Genomic DNA, 14,635 nt, shown 5'->3' with positions numbered 1-14,635 from the left:
TAGGGCTTCCATGTAGGATTATCAGGGACATAGAGCATTGCATTCGACATTTGAAACATGGGAGGGAATTAAATAGAATAAGAAGATTTGGGTATTTATCTTGGTAGCACCATGGGCTGAATGACAGCGAAAGGGTGCAGAGGATGAATGGGAGGGGCGAGAGGCTCTGGCAGTTTTCAGGGCTGTGGATGGTCCCTCTTGGGCAGGTCCATGAAGGTGCCACTGGAGCAGGTGCTTCATTCCTTTCTGGCTGAGGTCCTTCGTGGCATTTTCAGCTGGTGTTCAGCCTCAGTAGTACTGGTCCATCCAGGTTCATCACCCAAAGAGAAACTGTAGGGCTCATCAGGTCAGCGTACTGCTTTCTTAGGCTTGCTACCATAGAAAGTCACTGGTGGTCAGCGGTCTGCTCCACTGTGCAAGCTGGCCATAGCCATCAGTACCCCTTTGAGCTCCTCAGGTTGAAGGCTGGTTGCAACTCTGCGGTACGACAGGATCCCGAGCCTGGTTGGCCCTCAGGGCTGTGTTAGAAACAGGTGGTTGTGGTGGGCAGGGTTTAGGAGCTGGTGGGGCAAGATCTCAGCTGATGTGGGTGAAACTCTGTCTCAGGTGGTCCATAACCATGTTCTGAAGAGTGGTTGCCGTGGGCTGATAGCACACCCACCGTGAGCTGTTCCTTCTGGCTATTCATGGTGGTGGTGTCCTCTGGGATGCTCTGCTCTCTGTCTCCCTCCCTGCTGCCCTTTCCTGCAGTCCTCCATGTAGGGACTGCAGTGGAAGATATTCCCCCAAAACCCATCTCTCTCTCCCTGGGAAAGCAGGAGTGCTCTTACTGCATGGGGCAGTGGGCAGTGCCTTGCCAGCAAAGAAGGCAGAGTGTCTGTTTTATTAAGTATGCTTTAATCCTGTTGTTTGAACAGCGTTTTTAGCCAGGCGGGTGGTCTGTTGCAGGGACAGGTAAAAACTGTGTCTCCACAAAGCGGGCAGGCTGTGGATTAGAGACAAGGCGTGTGTTTTGTAATGAAGAATGAGCGCCTAATTTTAGAACGTCAGCAAGGCCAGACTCAGATGTCTGCCTGGGCCCTGTCCCAGCTCCTCTGTGCTGCCAGAAACTTGCCCTCCTTTTCTTGGAGTGAACTGTGTCGTACCTTTTTCTGTACAGACTCCCCCGCAAGGAAGCAGAGTAATTCCTGCAGTTGCTTTGCTTTGCTAATCCTCTTTTAAACCACACACAGACCAAGAGGTCCCCTGGTCCCTGTGCAGCCAGTCCATTTTCCCCCTAAGACGTTTGTTCTTTTTCCTTTGCAGATGCAGCTTCTGGACAAGTTCCCTATCGAAGGAGGCCAGAAAGACCCCAAGCAAAGAATCATCCCTTTTCTACCAGGTAATGCTGTAGGGAAAACCCTAAATAAGATGGGTGAGAGCAGTTGGGGACTGCAGTTCCCCAGCCACCGTCTCTAGTACTTTTTGTGGCCACTCTTACAAATGCCTTTTCCCTGGGAGCTCGTACATGAAGCCTTGTGATACCAGACCTCCGCCACCTCCTAAAATAACTGGCATGGTGTTTAGGGCTCCCAGGAGATCTTGCATCAGCTGTTCAGGTTCAGATTGGCTCGTGCCCTGCCATACAAAGGGATTCAATGGCTTCTGGGGGGCTGTGCCTGTGGGGTGCAGCCAGACAGCCTGAGCTTGGGCCGCCAACTGTTTAGGCCACTGGAGACCAGAGACACCGTCTTCCTTGTTTCTGGATGCCGTAGCTCTGCAGACAGTGTTACTGTACAATAAGGAATGAATAATTAGAGTTGCCACTGGGATATAAAGAAAATGAAAGAAGGTTAAAGCAAACAGGGATTTCTGCAACGCTGGCCAAAAAGATAAGTCTGGCCTGAACCACTGTTCCTCTGACAGCTTTCAGAGAGGGCCTGGACATGATGAATATCCTCTCCTCAGGGTAACGGCACACACTTCCACACAAGCTTCTTCCAGCAGTGACTGCAGGGATGGCACGGGGAACATGAGCCAGACCGCAGCGTTGCTCTTGGAAATGCGTGCTCAGGCCAGCTTCCTATTGTCTGACTGCACGATTCTGGCTCTTGGTTTAAAGTTTGACTCACTGCACTGCCTGCCAGAATAAATGGAGTATTTTCAGCCTGTTAAAAGGTCTGTTCTAACTATAAAAAGGAGATCCTAGCTCTTCCCCAAAGGTCTGTAAAGAGAACCTGAGATGGGAGGGCTTAGTCCTCTCCAGGAGCATGCTGCGGTCCCCAACACTGTTTGCAGGCAGAGCAGCTGCTCCACATGTGTGGTGAGCACAGCTCCAGGGCCAGCGGGGAAGCTGGGACTTGGAAACCAGCAGTGCAAATACGTGACACAAGCATTGGAACTGTAGCAGAGCAGCATGGCAGCCTGACAGCCCCAGGATGGGGATTTGCTCTCTGCAGTGCTCTGTGCTGCATCCACACCCTCTGCAGCCAGGGGGAGGTGGTGTTGCCCTCCATTTCCAACCTGGGATGAGGAGAGGAGTCTAAGCGTGGGCCTTCTTTCCAGCTGTGCCAACAACAGACTTGTAGACAAGTCACTTTGTGAAACCTCTGTATGATGAGGAGGGATACTGCTGGCCTGCCTTTCTTGCTGGAAAGCATTTGAGATCCTTGAAATGCACTGTCCAGGAGTGCAAATGGCTTTGGGTGAGGTGCTGTAGGATCTCTGTCTGCAGGTAGCAGTTGTTCCTCCTGTATTGACCGTCAATGGCCCATTTCTTTTACTTTGTCCTAGAAGAATGTTGGCTGAATGCAGGTGACTGATGCTCAGCCTATGTGCAGTTCTTAGGGATGGATGTCCCAATATATGGGTGGGTGATATTTGCGGAGGATGAGATATATCCCATATGCCCATTACAACACTCCCTACCCTTCCCACCCTCCAAGAACATGAGGGAGATGGTACTGCTGCGTGTCCTTAAAGGGAAGAGTTATATCTGGAAAACATTTGGGTTGACTTAGTGTCCCAAAGAGAGAAGCTGCCAGAATAGAATAGACCTCAGCTGTATTTAATTTAAAATTTCTGTGATAGATGTTCTACTTTTGATATCAAATCTCTGCCTCTTTCTTGTTGAACTGCTGAAAAGCCCTTGTTGCTTTACCCAGGAACAAGGTGACTCAGCTAAATGTCAAACAATGTCAAACTCTGTTAAATAAACTAGCTGCCTTAATTAGAATACGCATGGCATTTCTGCAGCGGAGCCGTGGATTACTGAAATGAATACCTAGCTATAAACTGTCTTAATTAAAAAACAGCAGGGCAGATGTTTGTACTTAAATCCTACTTTTATGAAGATGTTATGATCTTGCTTGCTTATTATGGGCCTGATTCAGCCAAGCTGGAGTGATTCTGCGTGCTAGGTTCTGAGTGCCCAGGGTTTGCCCATGCTGCTTGCAGGCTTGGGCGACTTCCCCCCATCAGGTCTGGTTTAGAAAGTCAATGCATGCCAGCCCGTGATTCCTGCTTGTTAGCAATGCCATGGTGCTCTCCTGAAATAAAGGCATGATCTGAGCCTGGGAATTGAGGAACCACCTTTGCAGGTCACTTTGCCATGGCAGAGGATGCACCATGACTGGTGGGCAGGTCACCCGTGGCATGGTGGAGTTGCAGCAGCAGCCACTGCAGCCACTGCTCCATAGGCAGAAGTAGGTGGTGGTGGTACCCAAATCTCCTGCTGCAGCGAAGGGCTGGAAGGAAAGAACTAAGGGATGGCCACAGCAAGTTGGGCCAAAGGGCCACGCAGCCCTGGTGGTGGCCTATTGCGGGTCCCAAAGGAGGAGCGTAATCTTTCCCTTCCTACACCCTGACTGTTTAGTCACAGCAGGGTTTGGGGTATCCAGGACTCTGGATCCATCTCGGGCCTGGAGAGGGAGAAGGGAAGATGTCTAAACCAAGAGATGAATGGCCTCTGGGACACCCTCCTGGTCTATTCATGATTATCTGGATAACAGACAGGGCATGCAGAACGTCTCACTGGGTGAAAGCAAGCTCCCCCATCTCCTTCCCACAGGGAAAGGGCTAGTGTGTGCTTCGCTGTCACCTCAGTAGGATCAGGAGCATCAGTTGCCTATGCATCTGGAGCAAGAGGCTGGACAGTCCAGGTCCTGTTGCTTGGGCAGAGTCATGCTATGTCTCGGCTTTTTGCTTTACGCACAGATAATAGCCCCCTTTGCACTCACTGCTGCTGGTTCGGGGTGATTATATGGTTGCAAATTACTGGGCAAGGTGCCTCCCTGTTGGGGCAATCAAGCTTTGGTATTTGACTGTGCTGGAAGCCTTTTACCTGTAAAAACCAAGGAAAGCGTAACAGAGTTCAGAGCCTTGCCCTCCAGTGAGAGACCGTACTGGGTTCAACAGCAGGAAAGTGCAGTTTTTCTTTCCCCTGGACAACTTAATCTTATTTTTATCAATTTCTTTCTTTGTATGTATTTTTCCCCCACTTCCCTCTTACACGAGTAAGGACTATGTTGCTTTTAGTGCCATGAAGAGGAGCAAGGAAATAATAATCAGTGTCAGCTAGTCCTGTAAAAGATGTCCTGTGGATTAGTTTGTACTTTTGTTTAACTTTTTGAGAGTCATTCTCCTGCCTTCAATTTTTCTGTGAGGTTTGGCTTTTTTTTTTACCATACCAAGAGGGCAAAACTTATATTTTTCCTTCCCTTTCCCCATTTTTCTTTTTCCCTTGAGTTTTTCCTTCCATTTCTCTGTTTTCCCTTGTTACTGTTGGAAAAGTTTGCATCAGGGGAGGTGAGGCAAAAAGCAAACCACATAAGAAAACCTGCTTGTGGGGTGGACAGAGAGCATTTTTTTTTAGTTGGTGGTAAGAAATTTTTGTTTGAGAAGATGGAGGGAGATTGTGGAAGAGTGAGAATAAAATTTGCTGCTAAACCCCCTTTCTAGATCAAATACAGTTTGTCACTGTAAGAAAACACAGATGAAAAACACTGTTTGGCTGTACTAGTGGGACTCTTGGTTGAGTCCATTTGCAGTGCACTGATTTCTCCATCACTTCTACCACTCCATATCTGAAGAGTGATCTTTGGAGTGTGGACTTCAAAGCTTTGCTACTTTCATATCTGCACCAGCAGAGAGAAGAGGTTATGGATCTGGGCTCCCTTATTTCAGGGATCTTGAGGTAATTAATAAAGGAACTTCAGCTGGAAGGAGAAGAATGGTCTGTTGTGCTTCTGGAGAACACAGTGGCAAATACAAATGACAGATGGGGCGACGCAACCCTGGGATTAACAGTTTTGCAGCGGTTGACCCAAGACTCCAGGGCTTGCATTGTTTTTCGTTTCTCTTGGCGCTAAGTGGAAGAGCCATCTGGAGACAAAGCTGAAGTTGGAGGGATGTCAGCTCGTCTTGCTCCACTGTGTCTTCCAAAGCATGGCCTTGGGAAAAACACACTGCACAGCATGAAATCATCCCACCATGCTGGCTACTGGGCTGCAGATCCCTGCCACGGAGAGAGGCTAGGGCTTCCCATGGCACGGAGGGCTGGGCATTTGATGATGGCAGCCCCTTGCACTTTCTGCCCACGTTCCAGCTTGGTCTCTGCCTGGACTTCAAACCAGTTTTGAGCCCTGCTGAAAAAATTGGAGATTTTGGCATAGGCTGTGTTGGAAGGGGAAGATCCTTGCGGAGTGCCTGCTCTGCAGCTTCCGTGCTGCCTGGAGAGGGAGACATCCTGCTCCAGGAGACTGCTTTATGTGCCTGGTTGTCCCTGCCCTTGGGAAGCTGGGTGCTATCCCAGGGAATCAGGAGGGCTGGTGCAGGCTGCCCTACCAGCTCAGTCAGGCAGCTGCAGAAGCAGCACCCAGGCCTGGCTTCAGTCCCTGCCTCCAGTGCTTGGGAGCCTCTGCCAGAGAGACACCTTCTCTCTTCCTTTCTTTCCCACTTGGATTTTCTTCCTCCCTTGATTAGGCTGAGGAAAGAGGTAACCAATCTTTTCAGGGTGCATGCTGCCAGTGGAACTTGGTGGCTGTGTCCTGGGGCAGCGGGAGGGAAGCCGATGTGGTGGATGAGATGTCACCAGCCGTTGTCTGGCCCTGCCATGCCCTGATGACCTGCTTTCCCCTTGAGAAGAGAAACGCCCCGGCACCATCTCAAAATGGTCTCTGGGACTTTCTACTTCCTGGACCCCAAGGCAGTGGGAACACACAGTATGCCAGCCAAGGCATTTTAAGGACAGGTAGCAAATACAGGGCAGCAGGAAGATCCGTGCAGGTAGCACAGGTTTGGCCCCATTTTTTCCTCCCAAGCTGCGGCGCGTGGCTCGTGCCAGCGACGGCGAGTGGGGAGCGGGGTGAGCTGCTCTGAGCTGGGAGGGCTTCGCCTGCCTAATTAATCTCTGGGCAAGGCTCCCGGTTCCCCAGAGAAGCCCCAGCCTCTCCTCCTCCCCTGGCCCGAGGTTTGCTGGAGGCTGTTCCCCCGGCAAAGCGGGAGCTGGGGGTGCGAGCCCCAGCCGAGCCCAGGCCCATGTGTGAGTCAGGAGGGCGCGGGAGGCCATCCCAGCACCGCCCAGATACCTGGGGCTGGCGAGGGCTGCCGGCAGGCAGGGAGCACGGCGGGAGCCTCCCCATTTTGCACAATGCAGGAGGACGGGGAATAACCTCTCGCCAAACGCCGGCCGGGACCTTCCTCGCCTCCATTTCTGCTGCTCGCGGGCTGCAGTGGGGAAGGAGATCTCCTGCCGATGAACTGCATCCCAGGTGGATATGTCTGCTTTTCGGTTTCGGTTTAGCGTGTTGAGTTTTTTTTTTTTCCCCTGCCCTTTCCAGTGCTGTCTTTGGGGAAGAGAAAGCTGAGGAGAAAGGCTCGAACACGTTTGTGACAGCAGGATTTGGTCCGTGGTGATGAGAGCAGCTCTTTTTCCTCTCAGTTGTGCATATTCCAGCTTTGCTCCTTTTGTTTTGCTCTGGGCTGGAGGAGAAACAGCGTTTTGTTCAGAGATCTTGGGCGGTTATTCTTGTGCTGAAGCAGAGATGACTGGCTCATCCTAACAACCAGCACCACGCTGACCTTCGGATCCAGCGGCTCATGTTCCACCTGTGTAAATCGAGACCAGGATCAGCAAAATTAGCATGCAGCCATGTGCAATTTTGTCAAAGATGCAGCATTTCAGCGGTGGTCACTGCATGCCAGGTGTTTTCAACATTTATTCTGCCCACCTCGGGAGATAGAGGGCATGTGGACCGTAAGGAGCATGCTGGCCGAGGAGGACCCTTAGAAATCTTGTTGATATTCTTACTGTAGGCTATTTTCTCCTTTGGAGAGGTGGTTGCTAGCTTGGAATTTAAAAGGAAATGCATTCCCTGTCCTAATATTTAGCTGGATTTTATGTGCAAAAATATATTTCATTTCAGACTTGTTTTCCATTTTTGATTCTCCTCTCCTACAGTGCTCTGAGCCAGGGCAACAAGGTGTTCGTAAGTGATTTTAACTTTTCTTTGGAGTCATTTTCAATTCCTGACCTACACGGAAATGAGTAGTGTTGCAGCAGTTCAGAACCAGTCAAAAAAGGTTAAATGCATTTATGAATTAAATTATCCTAATGGCATTCCTTTACTATGCAGGGGTAGTCTTGCAGGCACGATAGGCGCACATACGCAGAGAGAGAAGAGTCTCAGACATCTGGTTTGCTGAGCCTTACCTGTGTAACACAAATAACTGAGATACTCTGCTGTGCTTTCTTGAATATGGGGCAGCAAACTGTCTCGGATGGAGAAAGGGGTGCTCTGCCCCCCAGCGCCTTCCACACACCTGCAGTAAATCAGCATCACAGTCCCCTGTCCCCACCTCAGAGGAGCTGCCAAGGGGTGGGGAGGTGACCCATGGCACTGCAGCACAGGATGCTGGGGGCTTGAACAGCTATGGAGAGCTTTTTGGGGACTGCTCCATAATGCAATATAATTTCCTTTTAATATACATATTTTCAGTTTTCCTGCCTGTTCTTTGAAAGGGGAGAGTGACTCCAGGTTTGAAATGAACTTATATTTGAGCCAGAGCAGTGTGTTAGCAAGACAGCTAACAGGTCCTTGACTTGTTTCCACTCCAGCTTATTTAGGACTTGGGTGATGCCGAGCTTCTGGTGAGCTGCTCTTCAGGAGCTCCTATTGTTTGAGAAAGCAGTTTCTATTGTTTCTTTCTATTTTCTGCCTTGCTAGGGGAGGTATTGCGGAAAATCCATCTCCTGTCTCTCACAAGAGGAGAATGGATTTCCTGTCGGCTCCGAGCTTGAAGGGAAAGCAAGGGCTGCCGGGAGGAAGCGGCTGTTCCTCGGCCGGGCAGCAGCAGGATTGATGATTTCGAGGGGGGCAGGCAGGCAGGCGTATTATTTTCTTTGGGTTCCGTGGAGATATTTTTAGGGTTTAAGTCTTTTCTGTTCGAAAGACGAAGTCGTCAAGTGTGAGGTCATAGGATGCCCTTAGGCTGCTTCCTGTTGAAGAAGCTGTGGAAAAGGCAGCCACCAGCGACCACTGGCTTTCAGAGCTGCCACCAAGGAAGGGGCTGTGACGACGCCACGTAATGGACTGCAGGGGGCTTTTGGCTTTGCATGCTGAGCCTGTTTCACAGGCATCATCAGGCCTTCTGGAGGACTTTGGGCATTAATAGGGCCTGAGACAAAGGCCTAATTTCATTACAAAAGGAAGAAAACGTGGGGAAAAAAAAAGATACTGGCATCTGCCCAAGTACCTGGTCTTCTTCCCTCTCTTTCAGTCCTTTCTCGGTGCACAAAACCAAAATCCACCATTTGGCAGCTGAAACGAGGGACTGGAATAGGAAAAACCTACAGAATATTTTTCTGGGGCTTGTACCCGCTCCTCTCACACAGGTTAAGAGCTGGTATTTTGCTCAACCAGAAACCACCTCTGGGCAGAAATCAGCATATGCAGAACATGATGCACCTCTCATTAGACCATTTGAGTCTCCTGATGAGAGTTTTGTAATGATCAAGCCAACAGTTGCAAGGGAAAACAAAGAATGGAAAGGGGCATTTGGTTTGGGTTTGCTTGAAGCCAGAGCTAATGGGGTTTATCTGTTTTTTTTTCAGCACTGGATGCTAGACTGAAAAGGCCAGGGCAGGTTTTCAGTGCAGTATAGCAGCTTGGACTCCTTGGGGAGGTGTACAGACATTTTTACTCAGAAATTAGTTAGATTTTGATTCTTGTTTTTAAAGGCAATAAATAAACACGATTATAGACTTGAAAAGCAGTTTGAGCTGCGTTGGGCTCGTCGTTTCCTCAGGCAGCCATACCAGATGAGTGTGCCCTCTACTACTATAATTATTTTTTAAAAATAACTCTGCAAGTCTGTAATCTAAAGTGGGTGGTATGTAGCAAGTCTGAGAGCATTCTGCATTCAACCCACAGGCTGGGGAGAGGGTGGCTTTATATAAGGGTTTGCTTGTCTTCATTTCTGGGTTGAAATCTACTTTTTCCCACAATCCATCAACAAATAGCCCATATAATGAAAGTGCTTTTTAACATGGGAATCAAGCTTGCCAGGCACTCGGATGGCTTTGCAGCCCCATGGGCTCTAGATATTCCCTCTGGTTGTTGCTTCTCTGCCTGATCTTGTCTTCTGTTGTATTCAGATTTAAGCTCCCTAGCATTAGAGCAGAGCCCAGCTGAGATTCACAGCTAAGTGATAGTCTAGACCCCTGTTTGAGAGAGCCCAGCTGAGATTCACAGCTAGGTGATAGTCTAGACCCCTGTTTGAGTCTGTTTTCAGCTCACTTTGCCTTTTGGCTGGGGCAGCTGATTTATTTATATACTCACACGCTTAAAATAGGTTGTGATTATTTTTTTTCCTGTAGATTGGAAACAATGAACCTGGGAATTTGCTGCTTGATCGCAAGTGATTTCTCCTACCTTATTTTCTCTATCTATTAAGCTTTTTGGGTGCTGATGTTCTTAAGTGTGGTGTGTTTGCAGACCTCCCTACTCCACAATGCAGCTATTTTCAGGCTCTCGTGAGCACGTTTGTCCTTACTCATAAGGGGATCTTTATACTCAGGAGCAGAGTGAGGGCATACTGTGGCAGGGATTTGCCAAACTGAATCTATTTCCACTATAATGAAATAACCCATGGCAGCGTCTGCCCCCTGTGATATTTTTTAGAGTTGTAGTCCTGTTTAATGGGAAAGCTGAGGTGGAGAGAGGGAAATAACATGGGAATTAGAAAGAGGAAACCAAGGGTAGGTAGAGGAGGAAAAGAAGGTTAAGTCCCAGAAGTGGGAAATTCAGTCCTCTTGAGCTTCTCCGATTCAGAGAGGTGCTAATACAGGCCCCAGGCTTGTATTCAGGATGGAGGTAATTAATGTTTGCTCTCAAATTTCCTTGGGTCTGAACTTAAGCACTTTCACTGTGTCATTTTCTATCAGGGTTTTGCCACCTCTAAATAAAGAGCAGAAAATTACATTCCTTCTGCTTTTACATCCTAAGTATCGTCAAGTTCAGACTTTCAGGTTCCTTCTCACATTCAGGGCTCTGAACAGCACAGGGCTGACCCGGAATAAGCAAAACATTTGCAATCTGATTTCGCCTTTGATGGGGTTTTATTGGAGGTGTTTGGGCTGGTGGACAGACTTCTCTTTTTCACTGAATGCACTGTTAGGTGTGATTCCCACCGAATTCTTCCAACTCTTTTTCCAACTCTTGACACCAAACACAGGATAGGTTGGTACCCTCTCAGGCAAGCAATAAAACCATCAGACCAGAGTACAGGGTAAAGGCATTTGTGCCTATTCCCACTAGGCAGTGTCGTCACTGCTGGTCTATTTAAATCGTTAGATGCGGAGAGCAGAAGGGAAAATATTCCTATCTTAATCTTGGCTCCTACAGAACAGAGTAAATGCAGAATTGTGTGTTTAGCAGATTTCCTCTGGGGAAGAGAAGTCTCCTATAGATAATAATCCTTTTAGCAACATCTCCAGTGAACAAGGCTTTGTCCGAAGAACAAAGAAAAAGTCCAAGCTTGAAATATGCCTGAATTTCCTGAGTGGCCTCGCTGCTGCGTGCAGGCAGGAAGCTGTGTTAGTCTGGTTTGGATGTTTGCTCTGAAGTGGCATAAACAGAGTGTCGGGTCTCCCGGGATCCTGGTCTGATCCGTGGACCAGGGGACAGGGGTTCCTCTAAGCTGCAGCTACGAGAAGGGCTACCATAGTCATGCAGCTCTGTGCCCGCATCCCTGACAGTCCCATCCTCTCTCTGGCCAAATCCATCCTCTGAAGATCCTGGGTGGACACAGGAGCTAGCAGCAGAGATGAACGGTGTAGCCACAGTAGACCCAGCACATGCGGGTGTTAAGCTGCCATCCAGCAGGGAACTCATTTCCTGCACAATTATGAAAACAGCTGATCTGTGACATTTTAAGAAGGGGGAGAAAATACAGGGCAGGGGAAGGAAGGCCCTGGCTACATAAATATTTACTTTTGCACGATGTCCTAGCCACCCCCTTCTCCCAGGGGCTGGGAGAAGAAGAGGTTGCTTGCTGCTGGCTCTGGTATGTGGTGACAGGGGACAGGAGAGCCACCAGCGGGCTGCCCACAGCTGGAAGGAGCATGCTCTCTGCCCAGCAAAAGCTGCTGTGCTGGAGTGTGATACTGTGCTGCTGCATCCCATAGGCAGGGATGTGCTGCTGGACCACCTGTCTGTGCCTCTCTTCCCGCTCCTTGGTCTTGCTCTAAAAAAACCAAGGTAGTGAGGTACCCCTGCTAGTGAGGTATATCCCTGCTGCTTCCCAGAGAGCAGCCTTGGGAAGGGGGTTGGGGAAACGAAGGCTTGAAGCTTTCAGGGTAGTGCTGCTGCAGGCAGATGCGGTGTCCGGGATCTGGATACTGCAGCATCTCATGTGATGCCACCACCACGTCACAGGCCCATCGCCAGCTAGGTTGGGAGCAGACGTGAGCCACGTTGTATGCAGAGGAGGCACTTGCTAGACCTGATTGAAAAAGACCCTCGGACACAGGTCAAAAAAAGACCCTCCAAGATCGGGAAAAGATTTTTTTTCAATCATGGCATTGTTCAACCTGATATAATCCCAGTTTTATAATCCCAGTTTTCAATTTCTTTCCCTCACCCTAGACAAAAATGTTATTTTTTCCAGCCCTGTCAATGCGAGGGTGAATTGACGCTCTCTGGTCTATAAATGCTGCTCAGTTGTCTTTCCATTAGCCTTCCTGGGCTGGGGTGGCTGGTGCATAGCCATTCAGACGCTGTGTACATTTGACACAGTATCTGTCTGCTGGGGCAGCTCCGAAGTCCTTCCCGTGTGTACTCAGAGGGTGGAGGGAAGGCTGTGACGTGCTTTGCCTGAGGTCCAATTAGTCTGTGTTTATAGCCAGGATTGCACCGTCTAAGCCATGTTTCTGCAGTACAGCAGTCTGCGATGGTTGTGTCAACACGGGGTGACCCGTGTGCAAGGAGATTCAGTGAGTCCCGGTAACACTGACATTGATCCACTGGTGGGTCTCAGCACATTCTGCTCTCCTGGTGTCTATGAAACCAGAAGAGTTGGAATAGGTGGGATTCAAAGTGGCTGATGTGGTAACAAAGGTACCTCCAGCCTGTTCCCCTCCACCCCTTTCATCAAGGAAAGTTCACTCCCCAGGGCATGCACCATCACTCAGTGAATAAACACAAGGGATTTGTGTCGTGGGTTAATTCTGCTGCTAGAAATCAAACCCCATCCGTGGTCAGATGACATCTTTTTTCTTGGAGAGAGACCAAGGTTAAGAAGACAAGGAAGGCAGGTTAGTTAAAATATGTCAAAGTCTCTTGGGTATCGGTAAAGACTATAAATAAAAGCCTTTTAACTTGGAAAAGAACTTTAGAGTGGTATGAGTGGTTCAGTTTAGTCCAAATATTGCTTTATGCCATTAAGCTGTTATCAAGTTTTGGTTCAATTGCAATAGTTTTATGGCTTCAGTGCAGTGGGAACAGTTGCAGCCTTTATGCAAGTAAAGCATTTCCCCCGAAATGTTTGCCGTGAAGAGTGCTGCATTGTGCAGGAACCTGGGAGTAAAACTGCCTGGAAACAAATAGCTAGGGAGGTGACCTTCTGTAGCTCTTTTCTTTCTCCATTCCAGAGTAACTACACAATCTAAGGATTTATATCGTGAACGATGAGGGGATTTAAATGAGGTTTAGTTTTACATTCTTGTTAATAAATCCTCAAATTTAGTAATAAAAGCTGAACATTTTTACTTATTTCCTCTTAAGCTGCAAGCGTGTCTGATTCAGCAGCGTCTTGAGATGATTTGTCAGGATGAGAAAATAAGTCACATCCCTCTTCCTCTTGGGATTAATAGAGAACTAGAATAATCCTGTACCCATAATATTATTTCAGTTGGGTTTGCATAATAGCCTGGAAATGGTTATACTCGATGCAATGCTTTGTAATGATGATGTTTCATCCTTTGAAGTTAGGTTAATTCATGTCGCAGTGTCAGATCTGCACAAATAATAAAACAGGTTTTTTTTTCTCCCAGTTTTTCTTAACTAGCCCTCATTTTCTGATCCAAGTTTTACTATGGTCGATCGGAAGTGAGTGGATTTTAATGCTGTTTCTGTAAATATCCAGCACCGTCACAGACAGAAAAATCCCGTTTCACGTTTGGTGTGTTTACATGTCAGTGTGGCTGTGGGTTTAGAAAGATCCTGGTGTTTCTAAGGAGTCTTGCTGTGTGCATGTCTGTGCTCGTAAGCTCTGCCGAGCATGAGTAACTCCACCAAAATCGCTGTAGCTGACCCTCTCCATGAGCCAAGGTTTTCCACACGCATCTGGCCCCTTATTCCTGGCTTACATTAGAGAAAGTGAGAGAAATCAGGCCCTCCATAATTACTTACAAGCTGTGAGCGAGGCACATATGTAAATATTTTCAGGGTCACAATTTAGCTCTTTATTTTTAATATACTTTGTTATTAGTAATCGGTTTTGAAGAGGTAGAAAATCCCACCCATAAGTTTCTGTGGCGCGAAGCCTACTCAGCCTTGACCTCTGCTCCCGGTGGTATTGTTGGATTTACTGTTGACTTCAGCAGGAGCAGTCACAGTGGGTGTGAGTGCTTTTGAAAGCCCCTTCCCTGTGTTTTCCTGTATAAAGCCCATCACAGTAGCTGCCAGATTATATGACACTAGGGTTTAAAATGACTTAAGAGTGAAATCAAACTGATAAGAAGGCTAAGATGTAATAAAGCTAAGCAAAGTAAATTTGCTTTCTTTCTAAGAAAAAGTGACTTTCACAAGGTTTTAATTTTCTCTGGCCCAAGTGGAAAAACAATCGAGTTTGGTTCATTCCACACGTGCATGCTGGGCACGTATCGATGCTGCTCCTGTGAAGCCCCGGAGATGATGTCTTGCACCCACCACCATGCTTGGGCTTACCCTGGGCACGTGGGAGCAGGTGAGGGGGGCTGGTGGGGGCTCGGTTTCAGTTTCTCTCTCTGTCCCCCAACTACAGGGTACGATCATGGGAATCATCAGCTAAGCCTATGTTTAGTCATTAATTCTGCCCAAGACTTGTGCCTATTTCCCCCCCTGCCAGAGATGCTTTACAAAGAGGAAGCAGAAGATGTGGGGACTCAGGAGGGATA

General features: G+C 48.3%; 1 protein-coding gene across 3 annotated transcripts in view; it reads left to right on the top strand.

Annotated features, from left to right (window-relative positions):
* Positions 1–14,635, top strand: part of SH3PXD2A (SH3 and PX domains 2A) — a 280,366-nt gene that overhangs the window by 78,890 nt on the left and 186,841 nt on the right. For all 3 annotated transcript variants that reach the window (XM_054205000.1, XM_054205001.1, XM_054205002.1), the window contains exon 3: positions 1,306–1,381. In XM_054205000.1, the coding sequence (XP_054060975.1) occupies positions 1,306–1,381 (76 nt within the window). The remainder of the gene's footprint in view (positions 1–1,305; positions 1,382–14,635) is intronic.

This window comes from Rissa tridactyla, chromosome 6 (assembly GCF_028500815.1).
Source record: "Rissa tridactyla isolate bRisTri1 chromosome 6, bRisTri1.patW.cur.20221130, whole genome shotgun sequence".
Classification (NCBI taxonomy): domain Eukaryota; kingdom Metazoa; phylum Chordata; class Aves; order Charadriiformes; family Laridae; genus Rissa; species Rissa tridactyla.
The sequence above is the reverse complement of the archived record's forward strand: the minus strand, read 5'-3'. Positions and strand labels throughout refer to the sequence as shown.